The sequence below is a fragment of the Dysidea avara genome, chromosome 3, assembly GCF_963678975.1.
Source record: "Dysidea avara chromosome 3, odDysAvar1.4, whole genome shotgun sequence".
Classification (NCBI taxonomy): domain Eukaryota; kingdom Metazoa; phylum Porifera; class Demospongiae; order Dictyoceratida; family Dysideidae; genus Dysidea; species Dysidea avara.
The window spans coordinates 41,540,932-41,553,104 of record NC_089274.1 but is presented as its reverse complement, the minus strand read 5'-3'; the positions used below and the strand labels follow the sequence as shown (position 1 = coordinate 41,553,104).

At 36.6% G+C, this 12,173-nt stretch overlaps 1 protein-coding gene across 1 annotated transcript in view; it reads left to right on the top strand.

The window, feature by feature from the left end:
* The first annotated feature begins 10,256 nt into the window (after positions 1-10,256).
* The window catches only part of LOC136251027 (E3 ubiquitin-protein ligase rnf213-alpha-like), a 101,913-nt gene continuing 99,996 nt past the window's right edge, over positions 10,257-12,173 (top strand). Inside the window, exon 1 of the mRNA XM_066043408.1 lies at positions 10,257-10,844. Within this exon, the coding sequence (XP_065899480.1) occupies positions 10,296-10,844 (549 nt within the window). The 5' untranslated portion in view covers positions 10,257-10,295. The remainder of the gene's footprint in view (positions 10,845-12,173) is intronic.

Here is a 12,173-nt window from a genome sequence, read left to right as displayed (position 1 = left end):
GTGTTTGTAAAAACACAGTCTAAAATGCTATAACAGACCTTCTATATATAATCTAAAATATTCCAGGAGAGTATGACCCTAGACCTCAGAATGGCATCCACATCTGCTGTATTATTCTAATGTCACTGTGTAATTTCATTTCTACTATATACATCTTTAGTGTACTTCCAACTAACATTAATTTGTACATGGCATAATTACACTGATAATCTATAGACATTCAGCTACTGCATGTCATGGATAGTGCTGTAATTGATTACAACCTCCTGGAGTTGGTCCCCCTACTATGACTAGCTGTACACAGAATACAATTTTACTAGCATGCAACTTTAGATGAAATAATAAAGTGTCACATGAATATATAACACAATACAAAAAACAACCACTACACAACCATGCTAAACATAGTTACATGTACAAAATAGCTACACCTCACCAGCTTATTGAAGTAAAAGTCCTTAACAGAAGATATAAATGATTCATTATATTACAAGTAACACGTTTGGCAGCAGTGAGAGAATTCACCAAGAAGTGGAAGATAAATGGAAAAACTTTTTAGTAGATGAGAGATGACAAGTTTGCAGGTTAGGCAAAGGTGTTCTTGCAACATGTGTGATAACTATATTGTGTTGTGGATTGGAGAATCAAGAACCATGCTAGCATAGCTTACTGTTATTGTTAAATATTTATGTTGTCTAGACTGGCTGAGTAACCAGTGTACTAATCTCTACTGGCTGGTAATATTGACTGCATGCCCTATAACTATGATGAACATTGATCAATTGGAGTACTGTAAGTAGTGCAGAGAGACTGCCAGAGTGACTGAGAATATTTTAGTACTGAGTGACTGCTTTATTAGGGTATTTTCACGCAGAGTGCATGACTGTTCTATTAGAGTATATACCTTAGTGTGACTGCTTTAATAGAGTGTTTCGATTGCTTTAGTATTAGTATTAATTTCAGGAAAAAGGCACAGCCTGTGAATCCTGCTCAATACATACATACAAATCAATCATTGTAAAAATAATGATAATCAGTCCAATATTTATTTAAGAGATTCTTGAATGGAGTTAATGAATCAGCATTAACAATGTAATCAGGTAAACTATTCCAGTCATCAATTACCCTGTTCAAAAATGTGTAAGCCTTTGCAAATTTCTCCTTATGTAATTTGAAATTGTGACCTCTTGTATTTGTGTAAGTAGTTGGGGAGAGGAAAAATGAAGAATCAACATTAACTAGACCATGTAATGTCTGATACTCTAAAATCATGTCTCCTTGCTTCCTTCTATAGTACAGGGATGATAATTTGAGTTGTGATAAGCACTCAGCATAGGCAATTCCCTCAAAGAAGGTACAAGTCTGGTGGCTCTCTTCTATACTTTTTCTAACATTTTCTGATCTGTGATATAATGCAGGCCCCCAAACAGAATTTGCAAAGTCTAAAATAGGATGAACAAGAGTCTTATATAAAATTGGTAAAGAGTCAACATCAAGGTGTTCAAAGCACTTACTAATAAGTCCCAGAATACGATTAGCTTTAGTAGCTACAGCTGCAGCATGTTGGTGAAATTTGAGATTTTGGTCAACCATTACTCCCAAATCTTTCTCAGCAGTAGTGCTACAAAGGGGTTTGCCATCAATAAAGTACGTGAGATGTACCACTTGATAACCCAATTCTCATACTTTTACATTTGCTGTTATTAATGTTCAATAACCAGGTCTTTGACCATTCAAAAAAGTTGTCAGCATCAGCTTGAAGTTGAACAATAATATCTAAGTCACAAGTGATACTTTGAAACAGTTAGTGCAGTGCCTAAGACCCTCTAATTGAAATAATCTTTCATTTTGATAAAAGCTCCAAATTTCTTATGGGGTTTGTGCACGTGCACTAAATGATTTTAGAAGGAGAGGCATGTAAAATGTCCTTTGGAACCCTACTTATTGGACCTTGACAACAAAACTATTTGTTTACATGGAAAACAATCAAGTTTAAAGGCTGGATCTAGTATTAGACAGTACAAAGCCTGCAGCTGTGACATGATAGCCCATTAAAATTCCACATGAAACAAATTGTTTTCTCAGCCTGGCAGTAAACAAAATGACTGAAAACGCTATTTTCAAGGGGTTTTATAAAAATTTTGCATTTCCAATGCACACAGTTCTGTAGTATTATATACAAGGATCATCTTGATGTGTATTGTTTCTTTATCAAAGGTGTATAACAAAAGTTATCAAATGATAAAGTTTTAGTTGGTTACAGGTGGACATAAAATCATTGGAATATCAGAGTATAGACCAAACAACAAGGATAATACTAATTAGACTTGATCAACACTGCAAGGATAATTGCTTGATTTATGCATATACAGGATTTCAATAATTTTATGTCCACCTGTAACCAATTAAACTTTTATACACCTTAGAAAAGAAACAATACACATCAAGATGATCCTTGTACATAATACTACAGAATTGTGTGCATTGGAAATACAAAACTTTAATAAACCCCTTGAAAATAGCATTTTCAGTCATTTTGTTTACTGCCAGGCTGAGAAAACAATTTGTTTCATGTGGAATTTTAATAGGCCATCATGTCACAGCTGCAGGCTTTGTACTGGACTAGCTAATACTAGATCCAGCCTTTAAACTTGATTGTTTTTCATGTAAACAAATATAGTCAGGGTTGTAAGCCTTTAAAAAGGCCTTTTTGTGCACTTTTAGATAAAAGTATGAAACTTGGCAAAAAGTTTGTGCATATGACAAAGATTATTTTTTGATAAGGAGCCACCTCAGATATGAACTTTGGTGACCTTTACAGGCAATTTAATGTTTAAAAACTGTCAGTTTTGTCTCTATTTTATGTTTGTAAGATCCAAAATCCACAAGTTTGGTGTCAAAGTGAAGCATTGGCCCTAATGAATAAGTTGGTTTTTACAGAAAGTCTATAGCTTATTCTGTTCTAAATTTAAAATGTTTTTTTTTTGTGGTAAACTAAACTAAACTAAAATAAGCCACTATTGTCTCCCACCCATGCACAATTTTGAAATATGTACAGAAAAAAGGTTTACTTTATCAATACTTTTTTTAATTTTTTTATTAAGGCTTTACAGCACAAGTGCTGAAGGTCTATAGGACACCCGGTCCTACAGCCTGTTGAAATTTGTTTTGTTTGAAAAGGTGGAGAAAGGAGAAAAAATCAATGACTGGAATCCAGTCATGGATTTTTTCTCCTTTCTCCACCTTTTCAAACAACAGGAATGACCTAGGCAGCCTCAAATCTGCAGACATCCGATTAATGCTCAAACGTTTACAGGAGTCTGCCAGGCAGCCAGGATGTTCAATTTCATGTATATGTATCCATAGGAACTCTAGAGAGTGACTTATTATCTCAAAGTACCCCAGGTGGAACCAAATGGACATTATTAAGACTTTACAGCACAAGTGCTGAAGGTCTGTAGAACACCTGGTCCCACACCCTGTTTAAAGTTGTTACATAAAGTGTACTTATTCTGTATAACAATTTGACATGTTAAATAGGCATGATACTTAGGGATAGATCAATTGACTGCCATGGGTTACATGCCCATGCAGGTCATCATTCTGAATAGCGGGTTTATGTACGAGGTACAATTTTTGTAAATTTTGCAAATTCTTGATCCATTAAATTTTAGCTGCATGTTTTTGTATGAATTCACACATTTTGACTAAGCTTTCTGGATTCTACTTTTATTGAATTGTCATAGTGAAGACAATTGCTTATGCTTTGTAGACTAAAGTTCGCAATTGCAGAATTTCTGCTGTAGACTATTTAGATTTAATATGAATATTTAGTATCACTAATGTTTAGTATCTATCACTGATGATTATTTGAAACCACCCTATACAATCAAGGGTGGGTTTAGGGGGGTGCTTGGGGGCTGAAGCACCCCCCATCCAAAATATTACAATGAGCAAGCTAGGAAGCTTCCAGAAGCTGTAGTACAGGTGCAGTTGCATTTTATACACATATATGGGTAATGAAAAGATGGAAAGAGCAAGGGGAATAGCTAATCTTATATCCAAGAATTACTAAGAAGGGTTCAATGTTATACTTTTGGAGTAAGTCTTACCTTAGAAGCTGCTAAAATCGAAATAATCTAATAGAACAGTCAACTACTCTAATAGAACATCCAGCATTAGAATTATAATTTCAAGAAGTTACCAGAGTGTAAGCTAAAATTAAAGCTATTCTTCTAGACCTGTGCACTGCTACCCTCACCATTGTACCAAACATCTTGCCATATACCAATCACTTTAGGTAAAAGATTTATACCTTTAATGTATGTACTAAATTGTATAAACATCATTACTTGAAAATCTATTCTGAAAACAACCTTTTCTGTCAAATAGTTTAAGTGTTTTCAGGCTCTGCTACAAACTTGATTCTTTGGTTAAAATGCTTCTCTTTCAAGTAAAACAATAGTTTTATGTAATAGTAAATTTCTTAGCATTTATAACGTTCACAAGGCTGTGACATCTGAGTAGGCATGAGGCTATTATGCTCCAAAAATTGAGCATTATGCTTTTGAGCAGTGCTCAAAAAATCACCTATTATGCTTTTGAGAATTGCCCATTATTCCCAAAATTATGCCACTATAATTGGCTAATAATGCCAGTTCATTGCTGTATCAGGCCATTTTCATTGATGTTTAAGCTTCAATAGTCTTGAATTCTTTAGCTGGTTGCTGTATTAGAGTATTTCATTTCAATGTGACTGCTTTATTAGAGTAAATAATATTCAGTGACTGTTCTATTAGAGTTTCTGACTGCTCTATTAGAGTATCTCGATCTTTTTTAACGGAATTGTGCAATCTGCAGATGTTCCTACTGTTAAAGCTTTATAATCACCTCAAAATGCTAGCATAATTCCTGATTCCCACACATACTTATTATGCCCGAAATTATGCCGGCATAATCGCCGCATCCCTACATCTGAGAGCTGTTTGTTTTCATTCCCCTTGCTTGATCAAATCCCATGCTACATTTATCTAAATCTAGCAGCTTCTGGAGTTTGCACTATCAAATCCCTTGAAGTTCATGATCAATTTTAAGCTCAAATGATACTGCAGCATTTATGTTAATTTCATGATCATTGTGTGCTAAAAAGGGGTTAGTTGTGGCCAATAACTAGTTGTATTTGTAGACTAGTTGCAAAACAATTATGGTGATGGATGGATCCGTCATTTTAAAAGTTAGATTGAAATAGCAACCTGCACTGCAGATCTAGAACAGTGGCTATATTGAATCCTGTGTTTGAAATATTCTCCATGACTTTACATTCAATTAACTACACACTCTTTGACATGCAAGCCACTATTATACATTTTCTTAAAATCCAATAGCAAGAAACCATGTATAGTTATGTTTTTTTATTTAAAATTAGTTAAATTACGTCCAACTGAACTCATTCATCTTGTACCCAAATTTGGTTAAAAATAGCTTCTAGATTCAATCTTGTGATAGCCATTTTCCAAAAATTTCTAGGGGAGTATGTCACCAGAGCCCCCTAGCCGGAGAATTTTATACATGCTGAGTGCACATGCACCCCACACACTAGTGAGTCTACTTGCCCTCTCCACTCATACTTACCCTCTCTACTGTTTGGGCAGCTAGTGTAGTTTGAGCCATGACACTGTAAATTATGCTATACTTCAAAACAGCGTTGAAACCGGGTCACTACTGCTGACCCGGATGACCCACTGACCCGGATGTGACCCGGATTGACCCGGATTAAATTAAGCCGAGGCGCGCGATAAGAGCTATGTTTCGGGTATTCTCGAGGGAGCGAGACTACGTTTTGAGCGTTCGATTCGTGTTGAGTAAACGAGTAGTTATGTGATAACTAAGCCGGTAAGTTTATAATTTAAAATCAGTCAGTGGGTTTGGTTCCACGTAGCTACTGTGAGTTTACAGACAGCAATTGGGTGTGGCTTCATACATACTTAGTATTGCAATTTCCCAATAATATATTAAAATGGGTGTGGCTCACAAAAGTACTTAATATCCTGCTGCAAGTTATATTCATAGTTAATTTTTGTTCATTGCATCTAATTTATGTATGTATATATATATATATATATATGTAATTGAATGGGTGTAGGGTGTAAAGGCTTCTAAGCCTCAACCCAAATCACATCATAATCATAATCAAGACTAGACCTAGACTACATACAACTCATACATTAATCGATTAGTGGGCGTGGCTCCACGTAAGCTTGCAGACAGAAACGGACACAGTTTCATGCTACAGACTGCACTTACTAATAAATGGGCGTGGCTGAGCGTATGTTTGTAACGCGATAAGTGGGCGTGGCTCATGAAAGAGCTACGCGACTAGCGTTTATAGGTTCCACGTCGTCAAACGATCAATTTCGTTTCTCACGTGATTCAATCCGGGTCAGGCCCGGATAATTTGTAAACCGGGTCAGACCCGGATAATTTGTAAACCGGGTCAGACCCGGATGACCCGGAGAAAATGTGACCCGGTTGACCCGGATGACCCGACCCGGTTTCAACGCTGCTTCAAAACACTAAATTTGATCATGTGCAGTTGATACCCATACGTTTCCACTACTAGTTCTTTAAGATGTTAGACTAAGATTGAATTTTATCTACTGGCTGTTCCCTTTGATTGTATCACATAAACAAAGTAACATCATTTTTCACTCAAAATTACTACCAAATTCAATCTCAGTAGGCCAAATTATCAAAATTTTCCTGTGGGGGCATGCCCCCAGACCCCCCTAGATAGAGCATGCTGAGTGTGCTTTGCACACTAGTTGTATCAACTTTCTTGCCACATATATAAATGTCCATGTTAGCACCCCCCTTCTGAAATCCTAGATCCGCCCCTGACAATAGCAACTTAGTACGTATATTAGTGCATATCATACTATATAAACATTGTTCTTATTATATATTTTAAAACTATTACTGTGAAACCTCTCTAATTCAACACCTGTATCTAATCCAGAATATCTCTGTAATCTGACACCGTTTGCTGCACCAATGAAATAAGACTTTGTCTGTTTGATATTGCTTGATAATCCAACATCCGCACACAGGTTTTTGAGCAAAATAATGGGTGATACGGTAACTGATATATAACAGGAAAATTCTACACAGGCAACTAAATGAAGTAAAATTGATTTATTGCTCATACATACCATATATAGGTACTGGTTATGGTGCAAGTTTTAAAATCAAAACATTTATCCAAAATTAAAGTAGTGTGACTATTTATGGTGTACATTTTAAAATAAATTGTCTGGAATGTAGTAACTTAGTAGTTTTCTTAATTCTTATTTGTACAGTTTACTATGTAATGTCAATAGGAGTGATCAATATGTGCAGAGTGATCAATATGTGCAGATATTATAATGCTGTTTGGCTATAGTGATGTTTATACTGCTATTTTAAATAAACCACCATATCCTTTACTATCTTATTGCATCAGGTTATATAGTAAGCATTACTTGTACTACCAATCACAACACACCAAAATAATGCTTGGTGTTAAGAATACACATAGAATGGGGCATTGTTATAGGGTGACAACTAAACATTTACTGCATGCTTCAGTGTAGCTACTGGCTATTTTATATTCCATAGGCATCAGCACCATTTTAGCCAAGTGTTCTATCTTATGTAGACAAGTATGCAGTGTGCTTTACTGTATTCTATATCTTGAAGTTAACTTAGTCTTTTAACAAAGCTAGGTGGTCACTATATGACAGGTTCCATCTTACATTTGTAAATGATATCACATATCTAACTCAGCAACTAATAATTATGTTGTAAATACAAACATGCACTATGTATAAATACCATACTGCATGATGTGTGTGGACAGGAGAAATTAAGTTTACTTTTTGCTCTTATAAATGGCTATAACTTTGCAATAGTAAAAGCTATAGACTTTCTTTAAATTTTAGTGTATACTCTTCAGAGCAAGAGCACTAATTTGACACCAAGTCTGTGAATTTTGAACCATTTATAGGTGAGACAGATAAAAAACTGACCATTTTAAAGCATTAAATTGGGTGTAAAAGTCACCAAATGTCAAATCTGAGGTGGCTCCCTATCAAAAATTAACCTTTATGATACATACAAACTATGTGGCAAGTTTCATGCTTTTATCCAAAAGTGCACAAAAAAAGGTCTTAGCACCTTAACTAATAGTTTTATTGTCAAGGTCCAAAAAATATGGTTCCAAAGGACTTTTTACATGCCTCTCCTTCTAAAATCATTTAGTACACGTGCTACAATCCCATAAGAAAATTGGTGTTTTTATCAAAAAGTGAATGGTTTTGTGGCTTAGGCGCTGGACCAGGTTTAGCGTCATCAGCAAAAAGAAAAATTAAACTCTTAACTGTCTCGGGTAAATCATTAACATAGATAGCAAACAGAAGAGGTCCCAAAACTGACCCTTGAGGGATGCCACTAATCACATCGCACCACTCTGACTCCTCATTTCTCACAATCACCTTCTGTTGATGACTGGCCAAATAATCTTCGATCCATTTCAATAGATTACCTCTAACTCCATAAGCTTGAAGTTTTAATAGAAGCCTAGCATGAGGTACCGAGTTAAAAGCTTTCCGAAAATCAAAATAGATCACATCAACTGGATTTCCAAGGTCAAGAAATTTAGTCCAAAGTCACTGAGTTGCATAACATAAAGTAATTGTGTAACACAAGACTTGCCAGGCATAAAGCCATGTTGGTTGGATGTAAATACATCATTATTAATAAAATGGTTAAGGATATGATCTTTAATGATGAATTCTAATATCTTACCAATAATTGAGGTCAACGTTATAGGACAGTGGTTGTCAACCAGATGATGGTCTCCTTTCTTATGGATGGGTATAACATGACCTCTTTTCCATGAAGTTGGTAGTGTGGATGAACTTAGACACTTAGTGAATAATACGGTCAGAGGAATACATAACTGATCTGCCATTTCCTTGAGGACTTTGGGTGGCCAGTTATCAAGACCATCAGCCTTGTTTGGATTTAAGTCACGTATTTTTGTATACACAACCTCAGGTGAGATTGGTACATATTCTAAAACAGGAGCATCAATGCTTATGCTAAACTCAGGAAATGAACTGCAGTCTTCCACAGTAATAACACTTGGAAAAAACTTATTAAAGGTGTTAGCTTTGTCTCTGTCGGATTCAACCACACAACCTTCAGATTTAGTCAAATCTTTAATGGGAAATTAGTCTGAAAGTGGGAGCTGACATACTTCCAAAAACATTTAGGGGAAGGGATCTGAGCAATGCTGCAAAGATGCAAGATGACTTTTGTCAGTTGGTCGTTTCTCTGTTCCCTACATTTCATAGCTATTTGCCCAGTAAAGAGCAAGAAATTTTTGAGGAGTTTTTGAGAAACTTTTGGGAAGTGATTTATAAATCGAGAAAGTTTTGAGAAACTTTCGAGAATTTGTAAAACTTTTGAGAAAGTTTTGGGAAATTTTTGAGAAAGTTTCAAGAAATCTCCGAGAAATATCCTGGAACCGGCCACCATACTTATGGACTCTACATGGGTGAACAAAACAATAGCCTACTGCTAAGGCTAATCACCCTGTATTTCAATACCGTACACTACTCCAGCGCTCCATATACTTTAAGATAATACATCAAAGTCTACCATCAAGAAATGTCTAGATGATTGATGCTGCCTCTGCCAGTATAATGGCTTCTAGAAGAATTCTTCTAGCAAGGGAATGTAAAGAGTGGCACACTAATTAAGTACGTATGTATAATATTGTAGCTTATGATATATTTTTGTATTTTGTTCTTCCTTGCCATGCCCACATTGATTCCATTCATAGTCCTGATTGTGATTGCATGTTGCCCAAGGATTCACATGCTCACACTTTTCATATTTTCATCAATCATGATTTCTTCTGGTTGACTAGTTTAGCTACGTAGACTACTACTGAACTGTGTATGCTAGCTATCAAGACAATCATACCGGTAATTAACCTATGGAGTTGTCTAGCATATCTTCAGACTACAAGTGATAACATTTAAAGTTGACTGCTAAATCATATGGCTAAATGAAGGTTAAAATTACCGTAAAACGAATGTTGATCTTTTTAATGAAAGTGATGACATCGTATTGCGTTGTCGGAATTTGACGTGAATTCTAGGAAGTTTGGAGGGTATTCCCAAAACTAGACTTTGTACCGGAATGGAGGATACTCGGAAGACCTTCTGTTAAACGGTAGCGATAGGATAAAAATGTCTGAAGAAACAGATAATTTAATAACTTGTTCCCGGTGTAAAGAACTTGTTCCACGGAAAAAGTTTTGTTGTGAGTGCGCAGCACCATTAGCCATCGTCACCCAGCCCTCAACTACCCAGCCCACTGGACCAGCTAGCAAGGCGGCTGATAGCGAACCTCATCCGCCAGTACAAGTTTCTGACTGTGTTCCCTCTAATATTGAGAGCACGATTGGGAGCAATGAAGAAGTCTCAAGTAATGCATTAAATAAAGCACCACCTGTTGTCACGACTTCGTCTGTACCAAACTCTGAAACGAACACGAGCGTTGTGCCTTCAGATGGAGGTCAACAGGGAAGTACTTCAACTCCCTCATTGTATTCAGTGGCATTGTCACAATCTCAATCTGGGCATGATACTGGTGTGAAACACACCCAGCAATCTGGCATGTCGCCTCCACCCACTAGTAGTCATGATAACAGTACAGCATCTCATCCTTCAAGTTCACCAACTACAGGAAATGGGAAAAGCCACCCTGAGAGTACTGCAACTAGTGATGATGACAAGGTAATATTTGAATGCATAATTATTGATGTTGTCGCCAGGGACTTTTGGGGTCGCATGCGTTTTTTGATGTCCGGGTGTTTAACCTTTTTGAGCGCTCCCATTTTCATTCCTAATTGTCCAGACGTTATCAGCTTCATGAACATGAGAAACGACGGGCATATGATGAGCGTGTTAGAGGGGTTGAGAGAGCTTGCTTTTCACCATTGTTGTTTGCAGCTACTGGTGGCATGGGGCCCACTGCTACAGCAGTTTTTAGGAAGCTTGCTTCTATATTGGCTGAGAAACATAGCATTACTTATTTAAGATCTTCAGTGATGTGCTTGAGAGGTCATCGCTCTTCGAATTGTGGTCCATCACCATCAAATATTGATCTGGCCTGCTCCGAGGGTTTTTTGGAGTCTGGTGGCCTTGTTTGATTGCTGGTGTTTCCAGCTGCCCAGTACTTTAACACCTAGTGCTGGGGGTGGTGGGGCTAGGGCAGTCCATCTAGCCAGGGAAAAAAATTAGATGAGGCATCTTGGGACTCTCGTACACTATCTGAGAAATCCAATTAGAAATCCATTAAATCCCGAACCTTGCATTTTCCATCACTTCATAAATTCAATTACGGCCACTGCTCTATACAATGGTTCAAATCAACAGTGCAAAGTACACCTGCATCTCTTCTAAAGTTCCTCTGATCTTTCAGCTACTCTCTTAGGTGTTTTCTGCACAAGTATTAGCAAAAACATGATAATCAAAATTAGAATTATATTGTATATGCGAATATTTTTTAATTTTTGAAATACTTGAATATTGTGACTCTCATATAGCATGTAGAGTTTTTGCATGGGCGTTGGCTACCCCTCGTTATGCGAGCTTCTCTTTTCTGTATACCTCAGGTCAGGGTGGTATTTTTATTTCCTCTAAAGTAGTAATGGTTACTAGATGTCATGTTTTTGAGGAAAACCTTGAAGATCCCCAATTAGGGAAATGAAACTATGCAATTGTGCTATACTGATTTGAAGAGTGGAATAAAGGGTGCTGAGTTGACTCAGCAGTACAAACTAGAGATGCAACAATATATCGCGTATCGTATCGTTTTAAGACAATATTGCTGTATCGATACAAAGTCAAACCGTATCGATATATCGCATATCGTGATATATCGGCATACCATGGCTTGTTAACATGGCTTACAATCAAAATATTGTACATAATGGTTGTATGTAATGCTTCTCAAAGAAATAAAAACTCACTTATGTCCTTAAAAAATGATACAGACCATTGTTTAGAATCCACTTTGTATCGTGCAATATATCTCTGTATCATGATACACCAGAGGCAATA